Raw genomic sequence first — 26,008 nt, 5'->3', positions numbered from 1 at the left:
GTAAAGTACCTAAAGATTTTCGGCATGCGGATGTAGGGGAGCATCAACCCATTTTAGGAGAAACCTGCTGGACATGCCGTCATTGTAGTACCAAAGCTGCGGTAAAGAGCACTCGCTGTGTTTGTACATATTGTCAAATACCACTTTGCATAGACCCATGTTTCAGAAAATTTCATGGCAAGTAATTGTGAACAATCATTGTAACAAGAGAAGTAAATTTATCAAATAAATATGACATATATTGAAAAAGTTGTTTTTGTCATTTAACTCCAAGGAAGGGCAGTGGGAAGAATACTTCCCACCTTGTTGTGTGACCTCACTTTCACAGTTGGAGCAAATTTGATATTCTGTATAGTACATATACCTATCTGTTAACTACTATCTGCTCTCCATTCATTAAAAAAACCTGCTCAATAATTTTGCCCACAAAAGGGTTAAAACATGCATTATGAAGGTACTACATGCTTCTTCTACATCCTGCCACCAATTTTAAGTTTCCTTGTAAAGATATTTTAATGTAAAATTAAAAGTACACTTACTGTGAATGTTTACAATGACACTTTTGTGTGCAAGTGTTAACCAGTATCACTGAGCTTTCCTCTCAAGTGATACTAAAGAAAATGATTCATCATATAAAAAATAGTGTAATCACAATGTAATAGAGAATAAGAAATTGCTGAATATTAACGACACAGCAGTATACTCTCCCTCCCCCCTGTTGCTCTCTATAATTGTTAAAAACATAACTGAGATTTCTTAAACAGTCACTAAAATAACATTATTCTCGTGCTGAAGTACATGTTTTCTGATCTGTCCAGGGAAGTATCAAAACTTGGTTATTGAATAATTGACAAATGCAAACCCTGTTACCTCTCACCCATGAGATCTGTATATACTCGCTTGAGAAGACCATATAAAATGAAACTTCCTGGCAGATTAAAACTGTGTGCCAGACCGAGGCACAAACTCAGGACCTTGGCCTTTTGTGGGCAAATGGTCTGCCAACTGAGCTACCCAAGCATGACTCATGACCCATCCTCACAACTTTACTTCTGCAAGTACCTCATCTACCTTCCATCCCAAGTTCGAGTTTCACTCTGATACGCAGTTTTAATCTGCTAGGAAGTTTCATATCAGCGCACACTCCACTGTAGAGTGAAAATTTCAGTCTGGGACCACATAAAATGCTTGCAACTACCCATCAGATGTGAAGTTAGTTTAGTAAAATGAGGAAAATAACATGGCCATGATGAACAGTATCCACCATATGAAGGAGCTTCTGTGCAGTGGAGACAAACTTGGCATAAAAAGGTGTTTATTGCCATAGTTATATTTCAGTACTTGTATTTATGTTCATCAGAGGACAGCACAGATAATCTGAATTCCAGTTATGCAATTTGATTAGTGCAATGTTATTTGTTTTGATTTAAAATGGGACTAACAGTAAATTCAGAGATTTCATTTAGATTTTTTATGCTCCTAGACCAGTTGTGTACGCTTGGATGAGGTGTAATTTCAGTTAAAAAGTTAAAATTTTGCATTTGAAATGATTAAATTAGTCTTGTGAAGCCACAATAATGAGTAGACATTTGATACATAATTGTCTACTGCTGACAAATGTGTAGAGCTAATTGTTGGCATCTGAGTGTGATCTTTTAATTTATTTATATCCCATAAATCCAATACTGCGAGGCATTTGGATGGATATAGGACGTGTCAGAATTATTACAAATAATACAAAAGGAATACATAAAAGTACCTCTTGCAAGAGGATATCTGGTATAAGACAAAATACACATTCATAGGTATAGAAAAAATTACATTAATAAATATGGTAGATCATTAATAGCTAAATGAAAGACACAGTAATGTAAACAGTGATTGTGACTATCATAATGCACAATTGCACATGAAATTAGTAAATGAAAAAGTCAATTACAGTTAACTCTACTGAAATATTCTTCTACCGAATAGAAGAAATTATCTAATAAATACTATTTGAGCTGTTGTTTAAATTTGGGAAGCTCGTGGATAAGTAATTTCAGTGATGGTGGGAGAGGATTGAACACCTTGCAGCTCACCTAATGGACTCCTCCTTGTACAATAGTAAGGTTTTTTTGATTCATAATGGAGGTCCATCTTCCTCCTGGTATTGTGGGTATGGTATGAATCATTGGTTTTGTATGATTGTCCATTTTTACCTGTGAAACATAACAGGGAGTAGATATATTGGCATGCAGTTGTCAGTATCCCTAATTTTCTGAAAAGGTTCCTACAAGAGTGTCTAGGCTGGACTCCACTCATTATCCTGATAACTCTCTTTTGGGCAATGAGTATTTTTTTTTTTTGATAGTGGCTGATTACCCCAGTAAACTATTCCATACAGCAATAATGCATGGAAATAACTAAAATAAGCAGGTTTTGTGGTGTCTCGGTCACATACAGTGGAAATAATATGAACAGTGAAAGTCGCTGAGCTGAATTTTTTGTGGAGGTGCAAAATATGTTCAGACCATTTTAGACTGTTGTCAATGTGTACACCCAGAAACTTGGTTGACTCAGCTTGTAGTAACTCACTACCATTCAATGTAATACTTAATTGCTCTTAACTTTTTTCCTTACTTGGAAATGCACAAACTGGGTCTTATTAACATTTAGTGTGTAAGAAATGATAACAGTGTCACCAGAATATTGGAGAATTTTTCATATTCTGCAGTGTATCATTTCGTAAGTCACAATTCACCATCCTTTTGTTTTTCTTTGTAGGATGGTGCTTGCAGTTGCCCTAATCTACCTGTCTTGCATACACCTCCACCGCCAGGTCTATGACTATGGATCATACACATTAGACATAACAGGTACAATACAATCATAAATTACATTTTATCAGATGAAGTATGGAAATGTTTAACGAGTGTACTTAGATTTTTAACATAACAAACAGAAGTGAGCAGTATGTTATTATTAATGTTATGAACAAAAGATGATCCATTTGTCAAATGCAATGGTATTAAAGTTGAATTAAGAATATGGACTTTGTTTATAGCAGAGATGATTAATGGTAGAAATGACTGAAATGTGTTACAGAAACGTTACTAGAATACAAGAGTAGAAATTAATTACCAAATTTACAGTAGTATTTTCGTCTTCTATTCTCATGGAAGAATTGTTATCATATTGAGTGCAACATCAAATAATTTTTGTTTAGGTCCACTTATGGTAATAACTCAGAAGGTTACAAGCTTAGCCTTCAGCCTCCATGATGGGTTAACAAGGAAAGATGAAGAGCTGACTCCGAACCAGAAATACCATGTTGTGAGGTAATATTCAGAAACCACAGCTGTGGAAATGGGGAAAAACAGAATATTATATTTGGAAAAGTATTATAGTTAATTGTTAAAAATATAACTTTTAACCGTCCTAAGATAATTACTAGCTAAATATACCAAAATCTTTGTTGACTGTTAAACTGTTGTGCCTACTGTTGGATATGATGCATCTCTCCAGTCAATAGTCATTTATAAAATCTTGAAAAATATCAGTTAGTAGACCAATATTTTGTATAGCTAAAATAAGTAATGAAATAAACTTTAACTTGTTATGTTTGTAAATAATTCATACACATATTTGCATGATCATAGTATCAGTAATTTAAGGTTTGTGACAAATATTTACCTGCCCTTCTCTGTTGTGTGATTTCATATTAATCAGACTTCTCACTCCACTCCGAAAGACCTTGGTCCTAGCCAGAAAAGTTTCCATTTGAACATGTAAAGTATATTGATTTCTACTGAAACCAAAGATAGTGCAAGTGACAAAGTTTATGCAGTACTGTAAGGTGTGGAGGACACTGCAGTATTATGGACAAAGTTAATGATGACTGAAAGATAGCAAACTTTTACCCTTTGCCAAAATGGAGGAAAAAGAGGATTGATTATGAAAATTTAAATAACTGCTTTGTCAAGAAAAGTATTGAGTCATACTTTTTATTGACAGAAATAAGATTCCTTCCAAAATTCTAACATGTGAGCCTGTTGTCAGTATTGGAAAAAATGCAACAGTGATGAAATAATTTCAGAACACATGTCCTATCATCCTGTCCCTTGTTCTTGTCAGTGTTTTCTATAGGTTTCTCTCTTCACTGATTCTGCCAATGACCTCCTTATTCATTATGTTATTCTTCCTTCTACAGCACCCCATCTCACATACTTCAGTTCTCTTTTTCTTCATTTCCCCACAGTACATGAGATGTCTTCCTCAAATTAAGCCCTATGTTTGATACTGGTAGACTTCTTTTGGCTAGGAACATCCTCTTTGCTTGTTCTAGTCTGCTTTTTGTGTCCTCTTTGCTGTGTCAGTTATGTATTATTTTGCTTCCAAAGTAGAATTTATTAACTTCATTTACATTGTGATCACCAGTTTTGATGTTAAATTTGCCTCACTAATTTCATTTTTGATACTACTCATTACCATCATCATTCTTTGATTTATTTTCATTCCATATTTTGTACTCATTAGACTCTCCATTCCATTCAACAAGCCCTGTAATCCTTTGTCAATTTTGCTGAGGTTGGCAGCATCATCTGGAATTGCAATCCCCTAAATTGCAATCCCACCCTCAAGCCTTTCTGTTATATTTGTCACTGCTTCTTCAATGTACAGATTGAACAGTAGGAGCAAAAGACTGCATCCCTGTCTTACACCTTTTTTAATCTGAGCATAGTCTTCCATTCCCATTGTTTGCTCTTGGTTTTTGTACATATTGTATATTACCCGCCTTTCCCTACAAATTACTCATGATTTTCTCAGGATTTCAATCATCTTGTACTACTTTACATTGTTGAATACTTTTTCTGGGCCGACAAATCCTTTAACTCTATATTGATTTTTCTTAAGTCTTGCTCCCATTATCAAGCACAACTTTAGAACTGCCTCCCTGGTGCCTTTAGCTTTCTTGAAGCCAAACTGATCGTCATTTAACAAATCCTCAATATTATTTTCTATTACCCAGTGAGCTTATAAATTCTGAAAGAATGTTATCAGTCCCTTCTGTCTTATATGATCATAAGTCTTCAAAAGCTATAGTAAACTCTAATCTAATACTCTATCCTCTGTGCCTTCAACACTGATTTCCATTTCTTCTTTTATCACATTATCAGACTAGTCCTTCCTATCATAGAGGCCTTAGTGTACTCTTTGTACCTGTCTGCCTTCTCCTCTGCATTTAATATTCAAATTCCCATTGCACTCTTAATGTTGCCAACTCTGCTTCTAATATCACAGAAGACTGTTTTGACTTTTCTATGTGCTGAATTGGTACTTCTGTACTTCTGACTATTTCGTTTTAGTTTCTTCACATTTTTTCTGCAACCATTTTGCTTTGACTACCATGCAGTTCCTATTTTCCTAAGTGACCTGTATTGCTGTTATTCCCTAAACATTTTTTGTTCTTCTTTCTTTGGTTGATCAGTTGCAGTATATCTTCTGTTACCCAAGGTTTCTTCAGTTACTGCTCTTGTACCATATTTGTCATCCTAACTTCTGTGATGACCCTTTTTAGCCCTGAATAGATGAGGTGACTTTCCTGCAACATATAATAAGAGGTGTGGTCCCTGGGACCCTGTGCTTAAAACAAGATTTAAGACTTCATTTATTTTAATTTTTTAATTTAACTGGTATAACATTTATTTTCACAGTTATTTATATGTTGTTTAAATAGCCATTGTTCATGATATGGCACAAAATAAAGCCTGCAGTATTTTAGTTTTTATCACACAAACTCACATACTTCCATGTGTTTTTTTTTAAATAGTACACATAAACTAATTGTAAGAGAACCAAAGTTGAACTTCTGAAAAATTATAGTATCTCTGCAGCAAGTAAATTTTCATATAAATTTTCAGAGTTTAAACTTTCACATAAAAATTGCACTCGATTAGTAGTAAAAAAAAGTTTGCGAAACTGACATTCAATCCTGGAATCTACAGTTTTCTTTGCCACAACTCAGAAAAAATTTGATTTCAACTAACACTTCAAGTATTTTATTTGAGCAACAGAAAGGTCCCCATCACCATTGCCCTGCACTGTTTCCTCTGAATGATACTCTTGTTTGTTAGCAGAACTATGATCATTGGCTGATGCAAAATTGCTGTCTTCTTTGTCTATTTCTTGATCTATATCGCTGACACCTTCCTTCATCCACCAACCGGCAATTTCATCAGACTTAGGGTCGTTAAAACTGACAAGTTCCTCTGAATAAATTTTCTGCTATACCAAAGAAAATGTGTATGTAGTACATGAGATGCAGCCTGGGAAACCCCAATATGTGGCAACAAACATGTGTCAACAACAAACGAAGAAGGCAGTAATACAAGTGACAGAAAACATTGTATGGTTGTCGATTTAAGGAGGGTAGAGAGTGGTATGGACGCATTCTGCAAGAACTGGTGTTAGAGAGAGAGTTCAAGGATTTTCAAGCGGTCTGAGAGACCACATATCATGAGTTAAGGGTTAGAACTGCCTACAATGGCATTCAGTGTCACAGTATTCACAGTCTTAGAGAACTTCATCATTTCCCAATACTTCATTATCCTACTTCATTGATTCTTCTAAATGACCAACAGTCCAACATCTGATTTTGGAATATCTGCCAGAACATGGTGTAAGCCAGCTGGAATCTTCCTGTGTCTCCTGGCCTTTTCCAAGTATACCCCCCCCCCCTTTGTGTTTGAACATTGTATTCACTACTACCATTTGCAATTTATTGCAGGTCTCAGTTAGTCTTTTTCCTCTCTCATTACTACTACCAAGCCCGTATTTCCCATAACTTTTTCTTCTTTTCCTTCTCCTTCTGTCATGTACCAAAACCCCATGATTATTAGATTGTCATTGCCACTTACATACTGATTTACTCATACGGTATCCTAATATACTTTTCCTACCTCTTCATCCTCTGTTTGTGATGTTGGCATGTATACCTGAACTATTACTGTTGGTGTTGGATTACTGTTGATTCTGATGAGAATAACTCTATCATTGAACTGTTCACACTTACTCATTCTCCACCCGAGCTTCGTATGCATAATAATCCCACTTCCATTATGCCATTTTCTGCTGCTACTGATGTTATCTTATACTTGTCTGACCAGAAAGTTTTAAGTTCTTTCCATTTGACTTCATGTTATTCATATTCCATGTTATATTTACAATAGTTCATAATACATTTTCAGTGGTTCATAATAAATTTGGAATTTCACACAAAATTTACAAAGTTCACCATCAGACTCAGTGTACTTCTTCACTCTGAAAAGAACGCATTGTTCATCTTACGGCAGACTGTATAAATGTCATTGGCTAGACAGCAATTTTGATCTTAGTACAGAAAAGGAAACTGGTTCACATATTAGATACATTGGATATCACTAAACCTGGATCAACTGAACGCAGTCCAGTATTAGTCTACCAGGATTGGACAAAATATGGAAACACTGTTAGAAATGCATGCTTGGAAATAAATGCATATGCTAGTCAAGCCTGCAGGTGGCATTGTTTGTATCTGGCCATGAAGGCACCTGTGCAGTGTCCTCAATACCTTGCAAGTGTCAGTCATGGTCAGAATAATGATATGTGTAGTTGTGAGTGCAATATAACATAGCTAAATGAATTCAAACACAGGCAAATTGTTGGCACTCGTATGGTGAAGGCTTCCATAATGAAGGTACCATATCAAAGATTTATATCACTTACACGGAAAGTGGAAAAACACCATCCACTAAGTCACAACACAGATGAAAGTGTGTGTTAAGTGGCTGTGACAGATGGCCATTGAAGAGGACTGGGGAAAAAAATTATAGGACAACAGCTAAAAAAGTCACTGCAGAACAGGATGTTGCACGTGCAAACCCTTCATAAGCTTGGAAGTGCTGGGCAAGCTGGAATTCCAAAATCACTTATTAGTGATGCAAATACCCATAACAGGAAATGTTGTGCCAAAGCCATAAAACTTGGAATGCGGAACAAAGGAAGACAGCCATTTTGTCGGATGAGTCCTGTTTCATAGTGTTTTCAACTTCTGGCCAAGTTTATGTATGGCCTATTCTCTCTCTCATTTATGATGCAAACTGCTTGCTGCTAAGAGTGAAATATTATGGGGGTCTGGTGATGCCATATCATGCTATTTCATGGGCTGCAAGTTTACTCTGCAAGGTTGTCAAGAATAATGTGACCATTTTGACTGATCAGGTCCATTGCTTGTTCCCCAGTGGTGATTCTGTATTCCAAGAAAAAAAAAAGGGTGCCTGTTAACATAGTTTTCATCATCCAGGACTCTTTTGTAAGTACAAGGATGAATTGTTGCGTCTTCCATGGGCACCATAGTCACCAAATCTTGATGTTATTGATCCTTCATGATCTACTTTGGAGAGAAGAGTGTGTGATCACTACTCACTTCCTTCATCATTACATGAACTTGCCTTTATAGTCCAGGGGGAATTGTACAATATTCATTTGAAGACCCTATAGTAGCTGTATTTATCCATTCCAAAATGACTGGAAGTTGTTTTGAATGCCAGCGGTTTTCCTACACCAATTGGGCATTGTGATGTGATGTGTTGTTGGTGTTCCCGTATTTTTGCATGCCTCCTGTAAATTAGCATAAGACACACTTGGCAAAACCACTTAGCAGTTGACATGATTATCATGCTTTGACCACAGATATTAACTGTTCATTGTAGATACATAGTATTTATTTTTGAAGACTCCATTTTGGAAAAATATAGGAAAATGAGTGGCAGAATTTCCTAAAACTTTGTAAAGAAACTTCTCCGTAGCCAAATGACATTGAAATAGTCAGTAAAGCAAGCAAAAAGAAATTGCTCTGTGATTACAGCTCTTGAACACAAAACACTGACCACCACAGTGGGAAATGACAGTTGGCATATTCTTATGTTACAGTCTGAAAGTTTTGTGTTGTCATAATTACTTTTATAATCACTACTGTAGGGAATACATCATTTGGCAGCTTATAATTCATGGCCACTGTCTTTTGCCTTTGGTGTTACGGCTGATTTGACTGTAGGCTGAAACTGTAGATGACTGTGGCGTCACACCAGTCTTTCAGCTGTTTGTTGAGCATGATGTAAACATATATATTGGAGATTGCGATTATGAATGTAGGCTGATTTGTGTGTTTAAATAATTCCCAGGATTTAAAGCCATTGTTATTCAATGTTAACGGAACTATTGACACTGAGAGCAACAGTCGTACATTTGCAGTGTCTGCTTAGGTAGAACTCTCATAAACCAACAGTTCATTTGATCACCACAATTATTTGTTGGACGTGGTTCCCTTCTTAGGCCTTTGAACAAACGTTCACATCCAGATATATGAGGACCAACATTTTAACTCTGAAGAATGATTTAAGTTGGCAATTTATGTATTAAAAATTATTTACAGAGATGTCAATAGGTGTATAGTTGTCATAGTGGTTTAAATACATATTCACTAGTTGAAAATTTATTATGAATTGTGTAGTTACTAAATACTTCAAGAATATGAGACACTCCCCCCCCCCCCCCCCCAATACGCACACACACAAACATGCAAAACTGTTTCCCTACATAGTGTCGGCTGGATGCACAGTGCAGCTCAGTAGGTGGACTAGGATGGAGTGGAGGTTGTATCAGGTGGGATCTGTTGTGGATTGGCAGGAGACCAACCCGTAATATTAGAGGAAGCCGAAAGGCATGCGTTTTAGCTCACGTAGGCTGGCATGAGGTCTGGAACAGGACAAGGAAATTAGACGAGGAAAAAAGGATGTAGCTGTGGAATAATTAACTTTAATCCATAAATGGTGAACATCGCTCTTGACAGTACATGTTTTACAGCATCAATAGTAACTGGTAATGGCACCTTGCTAGGTCGTAGCAAATGACGTAGCTGAAGGCTATGCTAACTATCGTCTCGACAAATGAGAGCGTATTTGTCAGTGAACCCTCACTAGCAAAGTCGGCTGTATAACTGGGGCGAGTGCTAGGAAGTGTCTCTAGACCTGCCGTGCGGCGGCGCTCGGTCTGCAATCACTGATAGTGGCGACATGCGGGTCCGACGTATACTAACGGACCGTGGCCGATTTAAAGGCTACCACCTAGCAAGTGTGGTGTCTGGCGGTGACACCACAGGATCAGTGGAGGCAGAAAGAGGCCGAGTCAGGAAGAGGAGTTGGGGGTGCACAGCTAGTAGCTCAGAGGGAGGCAGCCTGTTTCTTGGCTAGGAATGCGGGAGGGATGGTTGGCAGGTGTACAGGCTAGGCATGTGATGCATGGTTGGCAGGTGTACAGGCTAGGCATGTGATGCATTGGTACTGGAGCAAGTGGGGAAGCAGTGCATGATGAAGGTTCTGTGGAGAGGTGAGTTGGGAGGGGGTGATCTGCAGAGCTGTGTGAAATTAGCAAATAAACTTTGAAAAACAATTAATAACTCCTCTTCTTTTTTAATTGATGTTTTTACAACACAGGTTTCTAAGATCAAATAGATAAGAGTTGTTGTTCCCTTCTTCTTTTGTGATAATTCTTTATAAAGACAGCTTTGCTCATATAACAACCTAGGAGATAATCTCACATGCTCATCAATTTTTCTGCGGTAGCACAGCGTAAGCAAAATCATTTGGAGCAAAGGGGACAGGTAGGAGGGTGGCAGAGGTGTGAACTGGAGGGGGGGGGGGGGGGGGGGAAGCACTAGCAAAATAAAATGTAGTGAACATATGGTATTTTTCAGAAACCATTCAGAATGATATGTAATCTGCATGATCTTTCCTGTTCAAGTGGCCTTTTTATTGTCTCCAAATATGGACTTTTCCTCCCACAGTACCTTGTCTGTTAATAATAAGGGATGGCTTACAAATATTTATTGTTATTCTCCTGTAGTAATTACCATCACTGTAATGAAAGATACAAACAGTGCATTTATTAGTTGTAAAGTGCTAACAGATGCATGTAAGAATGTATTGCGTCGTTGTTCTGTTTGTTTCAAGCTACCCTGTGTGTTGTGTTATTGTGGTAGGAAGATGCCCACGGCCTTGGAGTACTTCAGCTACATGTTCCATTTCCAAGCACTCATGTGTGGACCTGTCATATTCTACAGAGATTACATTGACTTCATACATGGGCACAACCTCTTCAAGCACCCATCACCAACCTCAGTATGTAACTTCTGTTTGTTTTACTGCATAACTATAGTGTATTATTACTACTTACAAGACTGTTTAATCCAACTTTAAAATGAGCAACCTCTACACTGTAGTATATTGTGCTAGTAAGTAATTTTAAGCGAATGTAGTGATTCTTAGTGAACCTGCAATGTCAGAGGAGAGGTTTGGTGTTCAAAAGGTACAAGCTCTCAGAAAAAATTAATTTACTGTATTTATTTATAATAGAGTCCTAACCATAGCCACTTAAAACATAGCACAGATTGAAACCAGGCTACAGACATCTTACCCATCAAATTTAGAAGAGAACCACTATTCAAATGTGAAAATAATGTGATTAGATAGCTAAAAAAAAATTTGCTCATCAAGCAGTGGCAGGAGGGTAAACATGTAAAAAGAATTAAATTTTACAAGCTTTTGGAGTCAGTGGTTCCTTCATCTGGCAGAAAGGTTGAAAGGAAGAAATAAGGGTGATGGAAAAAGACTGGTGAGGTTTACGAAAACTTAACTTCATCAGTCCTTTTCCATCACCGCTTTTCCTTCCCCTTCAACCTTTGTGCCAGTAGCAGGAGACACTGGCTCTGAAGCTTGCAAACTTTAATACTTTTTATGTGTGTTCTCCTGCCACTTCTTTGTGAGTAGATCTTTTATCCATCCACTTACATTATGTTTTCAAAAGTTGATTATTTTCATTGATTTATTCAAGTAGTGATTATTACAAGATGAGATAAACACTTAGAAATTGTGAGGGACATATGCGTAGTCTTTGTCAGCTAAAAGAGGCCAGATACTAATGACAGCAGAGACCACTGGGAATCCAGTGTTAAGAGAGACATGCTAAAGTTAAGCGTATCTTCATTTCTTGAGTTAGTTAATTATCAGTAATATGTACCACCTATCACACACATCCCATTTTAGTGTATAACTTCTGAAAAAGGTACTTTTGATTTTGAAAGTTAAGTTTCATAGTTTTGTTGTTCTGTCACTGCATGAGTGTTTTGCTCCTGTGGGCTTATTAGAAATATTTATAAGAATGTAAAAGTTTGTCATTGATAGAGAGCGTTCCTTACTCCAAATGCTGAATCTCTTACCCAAAGGTTTCTGTCATTCCCTCTTTTGCTTTAATTATCCCTAGTGTATATCTGGACCAGTAAATGAAAACTTACCAGTAATAAAAAAATATTATCTTATCAATATTCTCCAAAACTGTTGTGAATATCTCTGAGAAAAAGTAGGTTGACAACCATCTTGAATCAGTCTTGAGACTGTCCTTCAAAACAAAATGGCATCTAGTTAGATTAACCCCCACTGGGGGAGGGATTGGTGGGGGGGGAGAGGGAGGGGGGGCAGAGAGAGAGAGAGAGAGAGAGAGAGAGAGAGAGAGAGAGCAACAACAGTGTGCACATGTGTATTCATCATGGAAAGCTGAAACTCTGAATGATTGTAACAAACAAAGGAACTTGGATTTTACATTTAAAGCATTAAAATAAGAAATTTATGAGTTCCTCAGTATTGTTTTCAATTTTACCACCAGTCCCTCAGAGTTTCATATCTTGGGGTATGTTTCACTGTGTAAAGCTACAGATGAAGCTTTGTTTTCAAAGTATATTGTGGATCATTCTACTTTTTCCACCACACTGTTACGTTTTCTTTTCTTTTTGCTATCCTTCAACATTTAGCCATTAATTTGAGTCTATATAAGCTGCTTAGAATTAAAATGGATGCAATATGGTGGCAGGCTCAGAACTCTGTAGCCATATTTTTAACCAATTCATACATTACATTCATATGCAAATGTAGTTCATTCAGAGCCACAAGCAACAATAAATTATCCTTGTTAAAATCATTTGACATGGAAATATTCTTTCAAGTCACCAGTTGAAGACGCCCTGTTTTCTGGAGACAACTGTAATAGCCTTGTGAAATATATCTATTAGTACAAGGATTTGTCTATAACAATTAGGGAAGATTTACTTCTTAAGTTTGCAATGCAAAATCATCAAGCCCCTTCTGAGAGGTGTTTTCATTCATTTCTTCATGGTATCTAACAGTTTACTTTTTAAAGTCATAAAAATTTTAGTTTCTCTTAGCAGTGTCCTGCCCCTCTGCAACCACCATGACTCTGGGTTGGGCAGATTTGGGGTTTGTGGCTCACCAGGTAATGGACAAATAATTCCTCATTGCAGGGATTGTACACTGAAAACTCTTCTTCTCCTCACTGCTGAGAGACAACATTCCATTGTAAAGAGGTAATGTATAAGTGAACATGTAAGTTGTAGCATTTTGTCATCAATGCATATGTCCCCTTTCTTAGCGGAGTGGTAATGTGCTTGCCTCCCATGCAGCGGGCCCGGGATCGATTCCGAGCTGGGTTGGAGATTTTCTCCACTCGTGGAGTGCATGTTGTGTTGTCCTCATTATCATGTCATCTTCATCACCAGCATGCAAGTCGCCCAGTATGGCGTCAACTGAAATAAGACTTGCAATTGGCGGCCGAACTTCCCAGGTGGAGCCTCCCGGCTACCAATGCCACACAATCATTTCATTTCTTATCACTGCTTATTATAGGCATGGGGACTCTGAAAACTTGTGTTAAAAGTAAACACAGTTAAAATATATCCCAATTGGTAGGGCATGACTGTGGAACACATGCTCTAGAATACTCACGTGCTCTGTGAAATGTTCATTTATTTTTCTGAAGCAGTGTGGCATCTGGAGAAGGATCCAGTTACAGGTCATTTTTGATAATGCAATCAAAATGATTTCACAAGATGAGTCAGGTTTCACTTCTGTCAATTTAAGTTGCTTGGCTGCACAAAACATTTTCTGGTTTCCTAAAAACCCTGAACAATCTTTCAAATATTTGATCTACTTTCTGCACTTTGCTTCTCCTTTCTGAATGAGTTGGAAACATACATATGATTAACAATAGTTATTTTGAAATAATGGAGGCAACACCAAATTATTTGTCAACTCACTACTATATCTGGGAAAACCAAATACGAAATGTGAGACTGTTTCTGGCTAGCATTCACTCACTATGACTGCTACCAAAACAAGAGAAACAAGTAACAAATTCTGAAAATATAATATTATTGGGTTGATAAAACAATCTACTCACCAAGTGGCAGCAGAAGAAAACACACACACACACACACACACACACAGATATTTAAATCTTCAAGCTTTTGGAGCTAGTGGCTCCATCTTCTGGCAGAAGGGTTGAAGGGGAAGGGAGAGGGGTGAGAGAAAAAGACATATTTTGTTTTTCTCCTTCCATCAGTGACAAATGAAAATGAATTGGCAGCAGAAATATATTTTCTCAAGTGAGCACCTAATGGATATGGAATCATCATCATCATCATCATCATTTAAGACTGATTATGCCTTTCAGCGTTCAGTCTGGAGCATAGCCCCCCTTATACAGTTGCTCCATGATCCCCTATTCAGTGCTAACATTGGTGCCTCTTCTGATGTTAAACCTATTACTTCAAAATCATTCTTAACCGAATCCAGGTACCGACTCCTCCTACCCTCTACTGCTGAACCCATGAGTCTCTTGGGTAACCTTGCTTCTCCCATGCGTGTAACATGACCCCACCATCTAAGCCTGTTCGCCCTGACTGCTACATCTATAGAGTTCATTCCCAGTTTTTCTTTGATTTCCTCATTGTGGACACCCTCCTGCCATTGTTCCCATCTACTAGTACTTGCAATCATCCTAGCTACTTTCATATCCGTAACCTCAACCTTGTTGATAAGGTAACCTGAGTCCACCCAGATTTTGCTCCCATACAACAAAGTTGGTCGAAAGATTGAACGGTGCACAGATAACTTAGTCTTGGTACTGACTTCCTTCTTGCAGAAGAGAGTAAATCGTAGCTGCGTGCTCACTGCATTATCTTTGCTACACCTTGCTTCCAGTTCTTTCACTATGTTGCCATCCTGTGAGAATATGCATCCTAAGTACTTGAAACCGTCCACCTGTTCTAACTTTGTTCCTCCTATTTGGCACTCAATCCGTTTATATTTCTTTCCCACTGACATTACTTTCGTTTTGGAGATGCTAATCTTCATACCATAGTCCTTACATTTCCACATTTGTGGTTCATGGTGTGGGTTCCTGTAGTCATGTCCTAGTTCATGAACCACGGGCAACGTATGAGTGGCCAAGTAAGTGGTCCCGACAGTCGGGATACCAGTTACTTTGGAATAAGGCTGGGCATCTCGGACATATTCTGAGTCGTGGTCACCTTTGTGCTCATACGGCAAAGACTACCAAATCCACCGGTTAGTCCCTCAGCCGTTAGGGGTAAAACCCAATGGGACTCAGGGCAAGTAAGGCTAGCAACCTGCTTCCCTGGTACTTTAAATATGATGCTGGCAACAATCAGAGCAAAATGCCTCGGACCTTTGGAGGTGACAGAGTCCCACCTCCAACTGACAAACCAGGGACTCCTAAGATACGACTTTCATGGATATGGAAAAGAACACATAAAATAATAATAGTAATAATATGAGGGGAAGTCAAAAAGTAAAGGGCCTTCTGCAATTTCTCACTATAGGGCTTGGTAACACTGCTAGTATGGAGGTCTGAAGTATTGTCATCTGCAATAATTCTATACAAAATATCACTCTTATTCCTGCATTAGTTGTATTGTAGCAGGCTGTGGAACATGGCAGCCCCATTGTTGATCTGCACCAAGGAGAAAATGAGGACAATGATTTGCCTTTTGTGTGTGGAAAAGTGTTAAACCTGCAGAAATTATTCATTCAATGCAAGTACAGTATGGTGACAACTGTTTGTCATGAAGTTAGATCTACGAATGAATAGAGTGCTTCAAACAGGGAACAATTTCTCTAGGTGACAAGGGAAGATTGAGAAGGCCATTGACATCAACAACCAAGGACAATTTGGAAGTCGTTGAAGATATGGTGATGGAAAACAGATGAATCGCAGTGATCAAAATTTCCAGTATCCCCTTTACATATCAGTCATGGTTCAGTGTATTCCATCTTACATGACAGGCTAAATTTTCAGAAAGTGTGTGCAAGGTGGATACTGAAAGAATTGTCAGTGCATCATAAGATGCAGAGGATGGACATCTTTTGCAAACATCTTATCCATTACTATCGCACGAGAGATGGATTTTTACAGCATACTGTTATTGTAGATGAAACATGGGCACATCATTACTAACTGGAAAGTAAGGCTAAAAGCACAGTTTTCAAACATCCATCATTACCAGAAGTTGAGAAATTTAAAAATTAGCCATCAGCTGGTGAGATTATGCTAACACTATTCTGGGACATGGAAAGTGTAGTAGTTGTTCCTTTCACCCCAAGAGGAAAAACTGTGTACAGTGAGAACTACTGTGACGTGTTGTGAACTAAACTGAAAGCTGCAAACAGACCCATATGTTGGGGAAAACTGCAAAAAGATGTCATCCTGCAGCAAGGTAATGCTCAGACACATTCTGCCAAACAGATGACCAAAATAATAAAAGAGTTGGGATTTGAATCGCTGGAACACCTGACAAATTGGCCACACCTGGTTCCAAGTTGTTTTCATAGTTTGGTCCATTAAAGGAAGTGCTTTGGAGAAGGTTTGCAACTGATGCAGAAATCACTGATGCGCAGCAAAATTGGTTACAGGTGCAACAAAAAGCTTTTTCTGACAGGACGAAAAAACTTGTGAAACTTTGGACAAAGCATGTTGAAGAGCAGGGAGGGTATGTAGAAAAATAATGCATGTTTCAGTTTTCAATCATTAGAGTAATATTTCTTTTCTCAAAAGTTCCTTTACTTTTTGACTTCCGTTCGTAATAATGATAGTGTTACATTACGACCACGAAACTAAATGGGGTTTAATGTCACAGCGGGGGAGGTTTGAGTTTCCAATTAACTTGTGCATTTTATAATTTCATGAGTTTTTTCCTAATTTCTTATTACTATTATGTATATTATGTTAATTAGCTGCTGCTTACATGTTACTGATTGCTTACTGATCAAAGAATAACAATATCTACTAGGTAGAAGGGAGATGTGTTGACAATCAACACTGATACTTGTTTCACTGTTAAGAGAATTGTCATTATTCAGTTGAAAAATCTGGATAATGAAAAGCTTTTTTCCTTATGTATATATTCCTTTGAATCCGCAGAGAAAGAAAACTGCGTAGAAACTCGCACCCCATGGTTTTTGCTGGAAAAGTGTTTCTTATAATTTGATCATGATTAGCTCACAGATTTATATAAAATAGCAAATTCAAAATAAATAAATAAAGAATGATGTATTCAAATAACCAACCTACTTTAAAGGCAGACTTTTTATGACTAAACAGTGAGTCAGGTTTTCAAAGATTATACAAAGATTTTTGCTTTGATGCAAGGAATCCATAATCTCTACCTGATCATTCTCAAGCAATTTGTGTCTATTAGTATTCTTTTTCACGGAATTATTTACAGAACACATTGTGTATGAATGAGTGAATGAACTGCACATGTAAAGTTTCTGAATATAATATTATGAATCAGTAAGGAAATACAGTATGTAAAGTTGTATGGCACTCTTAGCTAGAAGGCTGCAAGGGCTAGGTCCAGCAACCTAGTGGCGAAGGTTTCCTTTCCTCACAAAAAAATGGCATCATTTCCTTCAGGAAATGTAAGCCCTATATTGCAAGTGTACATGTTAAGGAGAGGTCATTGCCAAAGAATGCATGGAGAATTTTAGTGTCATGTTTGTATTATGACGAGAGAGAAAAGAGAGGGTGTATATCAGCATTGGATCCTAGCCTATTCCTTTTCAGTAGATACCACTGAGCTAGGTCACTTGTTGGGGAGACACTGCTCACATTTAGGATGATGGGAATTGAGATACTCATCTCACCATCCAGATTTTGGTATCTGTGTTTTCCCTAAATTGTTCAAGGCAAAGTACACACCCAATTTCCTTTCCCAATCAGAGCTCCATCTCTAATGACCTCATGTTAATGGGACATTAAACTCTAATCTTCTTTGATGAAAAGTTCTCATTTCCAGCTGGGTACAAGTGTTTCTTTCCTTTGAATCACCACAGCGGTACCTCTATACTCTGTCTCCATCCAGTGGATCATCACCTTAACAGTGTGACATCACGTGCCATGATTTCATAATATTGCAAAGCAGTTTGGAATTTAATCCATGGTACTGGCTCCAAATCTGGTGATCAGGGTCTGTACTCACTACCTCTATTTCCTCCACTGACCAAAAACTGGCAGTGAAATTTTTTCTGCCACTAGGATTTAAATCAGCTACCTCCTCCTAAGTTGAACATAATTTCACAAGCCTTCATTATCAACAAAAATAAGTTATTGAAATTACACTTTTTTGCCCTTGATATCGCACATGCAGAAGAGAGAACTAAAACTTATGAAACATTATACGAGTAATGCAATAACGTCCAGGAAAAACATGTAAACCTTTGCTACAGCCCTCCTTAACATCTTTTGTTATTGTACAGCACAGTTCTTAAAACATTAAATTAAATGGTGCAGTGGCTTAGAAATGTCACATTCAGTATGAGGATGATTCTAGGCCTCATCTGACTTAGATGATTTAAATTACTATGATTTCCTTAAATCATTTCAGGTGATTGGTGGGATGTTGGATTACCAAAAATTTACCAATTTTTTGTTCCATTTTTGTCCAAGAGCTATTAATCCATCTCTCTTATGACATCATCATGAAGAAAGTGTTTGTATGTTCTATTAAACACCCCAATTCATAGTATCATTATAAAAACCATAAGTCATTCATTAGTTATATTTTGAGACGACTGGGCTCACATTGAGTTGCTTCAAATACATCTAGAACAAAGTTACAATAATTTTAATGCTACTTTTACAATATTAAACTGATGTAACTGACTGTTCACATGCCACTCAGCAAGCAGCACACAGTCCTTAATATTTAGAAGTAAATTAGGTACTAATAGAAAGGTGACAGGCTGTATGCAAGCCATTTGTGGAATATATGAGAATTCTCTTCTTCACATTACCATTCCAAAATCAAACAAAAATTACTCCATGCCAGGAAAGCTCATAAGCTCATCTCCCCAATAAATACTACTCTGATAAACTTATTACAAAGCAAATTCGGATTTTAGTTCTCTTTCATGTCATTTCTGGTCAAAGGCACCATTTATTTCTCCAAAAGAACATGTTAACATCACAAATGCTATACAACTGAGTGCCGTGAACTAAAGTGTCAAATTTTGACAGTTAGCTTCCCTCATATAAAACTGCTACAATTAATATTAAGGTTTTCTTTATCTTATCCACTTGTTCAGTGACTCTAAAAAGTGCCTGCATAAATCTCGTTTTCAGCATCCTTCCCTCCACCTGATGGCACAGCAGTTTTGATTGGTGGTCCGTGCTTTTTCTTCTTTGTCTTCTTCACAAGTATGTGGCAACTGCTGTGGCCTTTTAGCTCCAGCAGTTACCAGACTAAGTGGGACATTGAGTGTTATTCTATGAAAACTTTTGAAGTTATATTTTATTGTTTTGTTTTTTCCCCAGGGAGCACTGGACAGAAATTCAAATAGCAGTAAAGTAGTGCTGGAACCATCACCATGTCTTGTGGTTCTCAAGAAGGTTACCTGCTCATTGCTCTGTGCTTTATTCTTTGTAAAACTGATTCCATCGTTTCCCATCACAAGAGTAAAAGGTATTTCTTTCACAGATAGTTTTCTATTAGACTATGTTGATGCCCTTTTTTTTTTTAATTTTTACTTCATGTTTAAATTGTAACAAGTCTATGAGAATTTTTCCTTCTTCTCTTTGGGTTATTTATACAATGACTTACTCAGTGTGCATATACCTTATACATTTCTTATACCTTAGAGTATAGTATGTTGTTGTACAATTTATCAGCTAAATAGTAGATCATTTGTGAAACAAATTCACTTGTATCTTCCTTCCTTCCTACAAATCTTTCTCCAACCTTTACCATGAATAATCTTAACAAAAATTTAGAAAAGTTTTAAAAATGGGGTTATTATAATAAAAAAGAAATAACTAATTTTGAGCAGTTGGTAATCACAGCAGCAACATAGATCCTATCAGCTCCAGACTAGTTTCTTGTATGTTTTTCAGAATCAGACTTTGTGGAGGAGGCATCATTAGCTGAGAAGACTATGTACCTGATAGCAGCAACTTCTCTAGTCAGACTTAAGTATTACCATGCCTGGCTCTTAGCAGATGCAATTTGCAATGCTGCAGGACTAGGATTCAATGGCTATGATAAGGATGGTAATCCTCATTGGGATCTTATCTCAAATGTAGATATTTTAAAGTTTGAGGTATGTAGCATAGCTTTTTTACTGAAATTTCTTTATTCTTTCTTAGTTGTTATTAAATATAACCATTTACAGTTTTCAAGACTTGTTTGTAAAGTAGTGTTAGATGGAAAATACAGCAATTAAAGGAAATTTAAAATGAATGAAAATAATTTCAGCTGATAACAAAGGAAAAAACACTTTCTTAATGTTTTGCAACTATTATTTATTATGTTGTAACCACAGTAAAATAACATGTAGACCACTGATATATCTCTCATATCTGGGTAAGTCACACATCATTTTATCTGTGGCTACTACAGGTATGTTGTGTGCCAGTGGAGGTGCAATGAGAACACCTGCCAGGTACACAATGTAGAATAGTTTCACTTGAAGATTAAAGAACATAAGTCTACTTGATGTAGTTTTGAGTTACATATAAGGAAAGAAAATATAATTTAGTGACCAAAGGCCAAAGTGAATCCATACTTGATAGCATAAAGCCAAAGTCTGAGGAAGTAACAAGACTCTTACTGATGGGCTGAGGAAGTAACATGTTTCTTACTGTTGGGCTGTAGATGCAGCCAGCTCCTGGCCCAGAGAGCTCAAAGGAATAACAGGTTTGATAACTGAGACCAAACTGCTGATCCATGATTATAATAATAATAATAATAATAATTTTATTGTCGTTCAGCTGATTACAGCAATAGACAAAGTCAAGAGCATATATTTCTACATAAACTACTATATCAATGTAAATTGGTTTACATAAAATAGGTACACGTTAGAATACAGTATTTTCATCTTCAAAGAATTCATCAATGGTGTAAAACGGATTGTTCACTAGTAGCTTGTATAATTTAGCTTTAAAGATATTTACAGGCAGTTCTTTAAAGTCAGCACTTAGTCTATTAAACATCCTTAGTCCAAGAACTAGGTAAGAGTTATGCGATTTTGATAATATATGATATGGTACGTCTACAGATGTTCTGTTTCTAGTATTATGGCTATGAATGTCACTTCTCAACCCAAAATTAGACAAATTGTTTCTAATGTACATTAAAACATTGTAGATGAATACGTTTACTACTGTAAGACACTGCAATTTAATAAACAGAGGTTTACAATGTTCTGTTTCATCAGATTCCGTTATTATTCTTATTACTTTCTTCTGTAAAAGTAAAATGTCATTTACATGACAGCTACTACCCCACAGTAAAATTCCATAAGAGATGATGCTTTGGAAGAAGGCAAAATATGCTGATCTCACATAGTCATTGGGAACATGTCTTTTTAAATTTCTAATTAAATAAATAACTCTTGAAAGCCTAGCCAATATATTTTTAATGTGTGGTTCCCACGTCAATTTATTGTCAATAGTAACACCTAAAAATTTAACAGTTTCTAATTCCTGGTAGTTAGGAATCTCTTTGAGGCTAAAGTAAAGTGTCTGGGTTTTGTTTTCATTTAGCAAGAAGCCATTAGCTTTGAACCATTATGAGGACTGAGCAAGGGTATTTTCGGTCAGTGTTTTCAGTGTACCTAGATCAGAGCTTTTATGTAGAAAAGTTGTGTCATCAGCATACAATATTGTATGAGAATTTATGAATAAGGGCAGGTCATTAATCATTAGTATAAACAGTAAAGGTCCAAGCACCGACCCTTGAGGCACTCTGTACCTAACATTAACCAAATTTGATTTCTCCCTACCAATGCACACAACTTGTTGATGGTTCTCTAGAAAAGACCTGAACATATTTATACTGTTGTCATCAAAACCATAGTAAACTAGCTTATTCAGCACAGTGTTATGCTCTACCCAGTCAAAGGCTCTGCTCAGGTCACAAAATGTAGCCTGGGCATAGTCCCTAGCCTCGAACACAACTAGGACTAATTTAACGAGGGAGTCCATTGCATCCGTTGTGGATTTACCTTTCCTAAATCCAAACTGTTTATCACTAATTATATTTAGTTTACCCAAGAAGGCACTAACTTGCTCATACATAATCGTTTCTAAAATTTTTAAAAAAACTGGGGTTATGGATATTGGTCTGTAACTAGTGGGACAGTTGTTTTCCCCTTTTTTGTATATGGGCCCAACTCTAGAAATTTTTAGTATGTCGGGGAACTTACTTTCAACTAGGCATTTGTTAACACAAAAGGTTAAAGGATAAATCACACAATCAATAACATCTTTCAACAAATTACATCTCATACCATAGTAATCAACACTAACTGAAGGTTTGAAATTTTTCACTATTTTTAGGATATTATGTGGGCTCACTTCTGTGAAAGTGAAGGTGCTTGGGGGAAGCTTTTCAAAGCAGCTGTCCATAATACTAAGTGTATTTTCAGGTGATTTGATTATTGAACTACTAATTTCTGCAATGGACTGAATGCAATATTTATTAAATTCTTCTCGGGTAATGGCAATTTCCTCTTTGTGTTTAGTGTGTGTGCAATGGAGTTTATTACACTCCAGGCCTTCTTGCATTTATTGTTAGATTTTTCAATGTTTACTATGTTATGCAGTTTCTTTGCTTCATTTATTGCCTTCCTATACTTGCATTTAGCTTTAGCATACAGGTCTTTATACAGTTCTGATTTACTGGTTTTGTACAGACTAGAATACAGCATAACAGTATTTTTCAGTTGCCCTAACTGTGGAGTATACCATTCCTTCATTTTCCTTTTCTTGTAATTACTACTAATATTCACTGTACATTTTTTCAGAGGGATGTTATTTTCAAATACATTTAAAAAGACGGAGAAAAACTTTGTGAATACAATATCAGCTGAACAGTGTTGAAGCCTAATAAAACATGTGTCCCAACTGAAATAAGTGAGGGCATGTCTAAACCTATCCATCCTCTCTCTACTCACTGGTCTAGTAATCACAGTTTTAGACTCTGGTTTGGTGCAGTCTGAAGTTACATTATTAAGACTAAGATATACCGCATCATGGTCTGAGAAAGCGAAACTAAGTACATCAGTGGACATACAAGTTCTCTTAATATTTGTAAATATATTGTCTAGACAGGATGGGCCTCTGGTAGGTTTGCAGTTAACATAGTACAGGTTAAATTGTCGAAGCACATTTTTGAGCTCTGTCACAGTTTTTTTGTCCTGCAGGACATCAAAACTTGAATTGATATCCCCTCCAATGACAACATTGTACTTTTTCCATTTCGGTATACATATGTACATTTAGAGTTCCTCAAGTTCCTCCAGAAAGATATGGGGGTCACCACTAGGTGGCCTGTACACTACTACTACCATTAGCTTAAGGCTCTCAATTACTAGACCTGACATTTAAAAATGCATTTCATCACTAAGGGTATTGAGATCTATCCTGCCACAGTTTGGTGCAAGAGGTGTTTTTGCATATATTGCTACCCCACCACGTAAGTGCTGTTTTCTGCAATAGGAACTAAGTAGTGTGTAATCATCCAATACTTTGTGCCCAAGCTCGTCTTCTTTACACCAATGTTCACTTAAACATAGAATATCTATCACGTTTTCATTTGAAAATTCGTTGACAATTAAGTATTTATCTGCCATGCCCTGAATATTGAGGTAGCATATTTTAAACTCTACTTTAGGCATTTCTTTTTTTGCATATTCTCGTAATTGACGTGACTTATTGTTACTGCATGAAAGTTGACCAGGTTGAGTGTGGCTTAAATGGATACGAAGCAAGTTGCTGATGGGTGTGTGACATGGCATAGGAAAGTACTGCTCGCAATTGCAGCATCATAGCTGTGGAAGCACCATTTACTGTTGTTATTGTCCAAAACATTTACCAAAATGTGGGTTGAGCTTGGATTATTGTTTGGCTTGCAGGTGCTTGTGCCTTTTTTTGTCACAGGCAGTACCTAGCATGTTATCACTTGCGGGATGCGTGTGTGTTGGAGGGCTGAAGATTGCTTTCTTGTAGTAAGCACACTGCAACTACACTCTGTAGTAGTCACCTGATGAAAGCCTGAGAATCTGAAAATAAGTTAGTGAGTAAATAAGTAATAGTTGCAGAACATCAAGCAATTGTTTCATTTATTGTTAATGTTGTCGTGTTCTGTCATTCACTAATGGAAGATTCAGTTAATGATATTTCTGGATGAATTTAAAGGAAGTATGCAGGACATTGCATCAAATGTGAATATCTGTATTTTGGATGATGATTCATATGAACCCTTTAAAGAATTAGTCTACCTCTTGTATCATCTCAAATTGTGCATGGTACTGTTACTTTCATGGCAATATTTACATGAGACAAATAAGGAAGTTTAGCTCCTCATAATGGAAGGAGGAAGGAAGGAATTTCCAGTTTATGGTTGCTACGGGCAGAGCAGAACAAATCACCTCAACAGATGTCTTCATGTTACAGAATTACAGTCTGAAGAATTAACAAAGTTTATTTTACATACTACGGGATGATACCGGCAAACAAAACAGTTAACAAATATTTACAAACTGACTCTACCCTTCCTACCTTTTCCAGTAATGGATCTCCCATACCTTGTCTCACCAGTCCTTTGCCGTTGCCCACATACCCAGTATCTGGCCACAAAGGAGCACTCTGACGACTCAGTTTCACCCTGGATGATATCAGCTGAATCACATACTCCGCCCATTATCCTCCTCAATACCCTCCCACCCCTCCCATAGTATTATTCCACCGCCTACTCAACGTACATAATATCCTTGTTTGTCCCAACTCCATCCCTGCTCTCTACCCCTTGCCTCACGACTCATATAGATGTAGGTCCTTCCACTATCACATACTCTAGTCCTGTCACAGGCATCTCCTACCCCATTAAAGTCTGTGAAAGCAGTCACATAATTTACCAACTTAGTTGCAGCTGCTGTGTCACATTCTATGTCGTCACGACATCTAACAAGCTGTCTTTCTGCTTGAATTGCCACTGCCAAATTGCAGCCAAAAGGCTGTGGGCCCAGCCAGTTGCTGAACGTGCCACACAATATGCTGTGCTTCACATCCTGTCCCAACTGAATGATTGCAACCAACATAAGTTTTTCTGAGTTGTGCAATGGGAACTCTCCATACAACCTATCCTTCAATCCTGTAACACCCCTGGCCTCAGCCTTTGCTAGTCCCTGTCCTCCACCTGGCTATTTACTTCGCTGGTTCCACTCCAGTACTGCACATGTCATCTATCCTGCCAATGCACCTACAGAGCCCTTTCCCATTCCCTTCTTCTCTCCTTTCCTGTCCCCCTCTCTCTTTCCAACTACCCCAGCACAACCTACCAGTGCTACAACTAGCAGGCCTTGTCTTGTCCCCATCAGGTCTTGTGTGCTCCTAAAAGCATCTTTCCCCATCCCTACCCTGCTAATCCCTCATCCTCCCTTCCCAACACCTGTTCTTACCCCCACTACCCACGTCAGGTAAACTGCTGCTCACGTCAGATGCAGTTGGGCCGTAGTGCCTGGAGTCAGCAGGTGTGTGTGTGTGTGTGTGTGTGTGTGTG

The 26,008-nt window shown here is 37.5% G+C and overlaps 1 protein-coding gene across 2 annotated transcripts in view; it reads left to right on the top strand.

Moving 5' to 3' along the window:
• LOC126161739 (lysophospholipid acyltransferase 6) overlaps positions 1-26,008 on the top strand; it is a 155,046-nt gene that overhangs the window by 112,662 nt on the left and 16,376 nt on the right. For both annotated transcript variants that reach the window (XM_049917778.1, XM_049917777.1), the window contains 5 exons: positions 2,767-2,858; positions 3,209-3,320; positions 11,060-11,198; positions 19,762-19,909; positions 20,338-20,543. In XM_049917778.1, coding sequence (XP_049773735.1) covers positions 2,767-2,858; positions 3,209-3,320; positions 11,060-11,198; positions 19,762-19,909; positions 20,338-20,543 — 697 coding nt within the window. The remainder of the gene's footprint in view (positions 1-2,766; positions 2,859-3,208; positions 3,321-11,059; positions 11,199-19,761; positions 19,910-20,337; positions 20,544-26,008) is intronic.

This window comes from Schistocerca cancellata, chromosome 2 (assembly GCF_023864275.1).
Source record: "Schistocerca cancellata isolate TAMUIC-IGC-003103 chromosome 2, iqSchCanc2.1, whole genome shotgun sequence".
In the NCBI taxonomy this organism is placed as follows: Eukaryota; Metazoa; Arthropoda; class Insecta; order Orthoptera; family Acrididae; genus Schistocerca; species Schistocerca cancellata.
The sequence above is the reverse complement of the archived record's forward strand: the minus strand, read 5'-3'. Positions and strand labels throughout refer to the sequence as shown.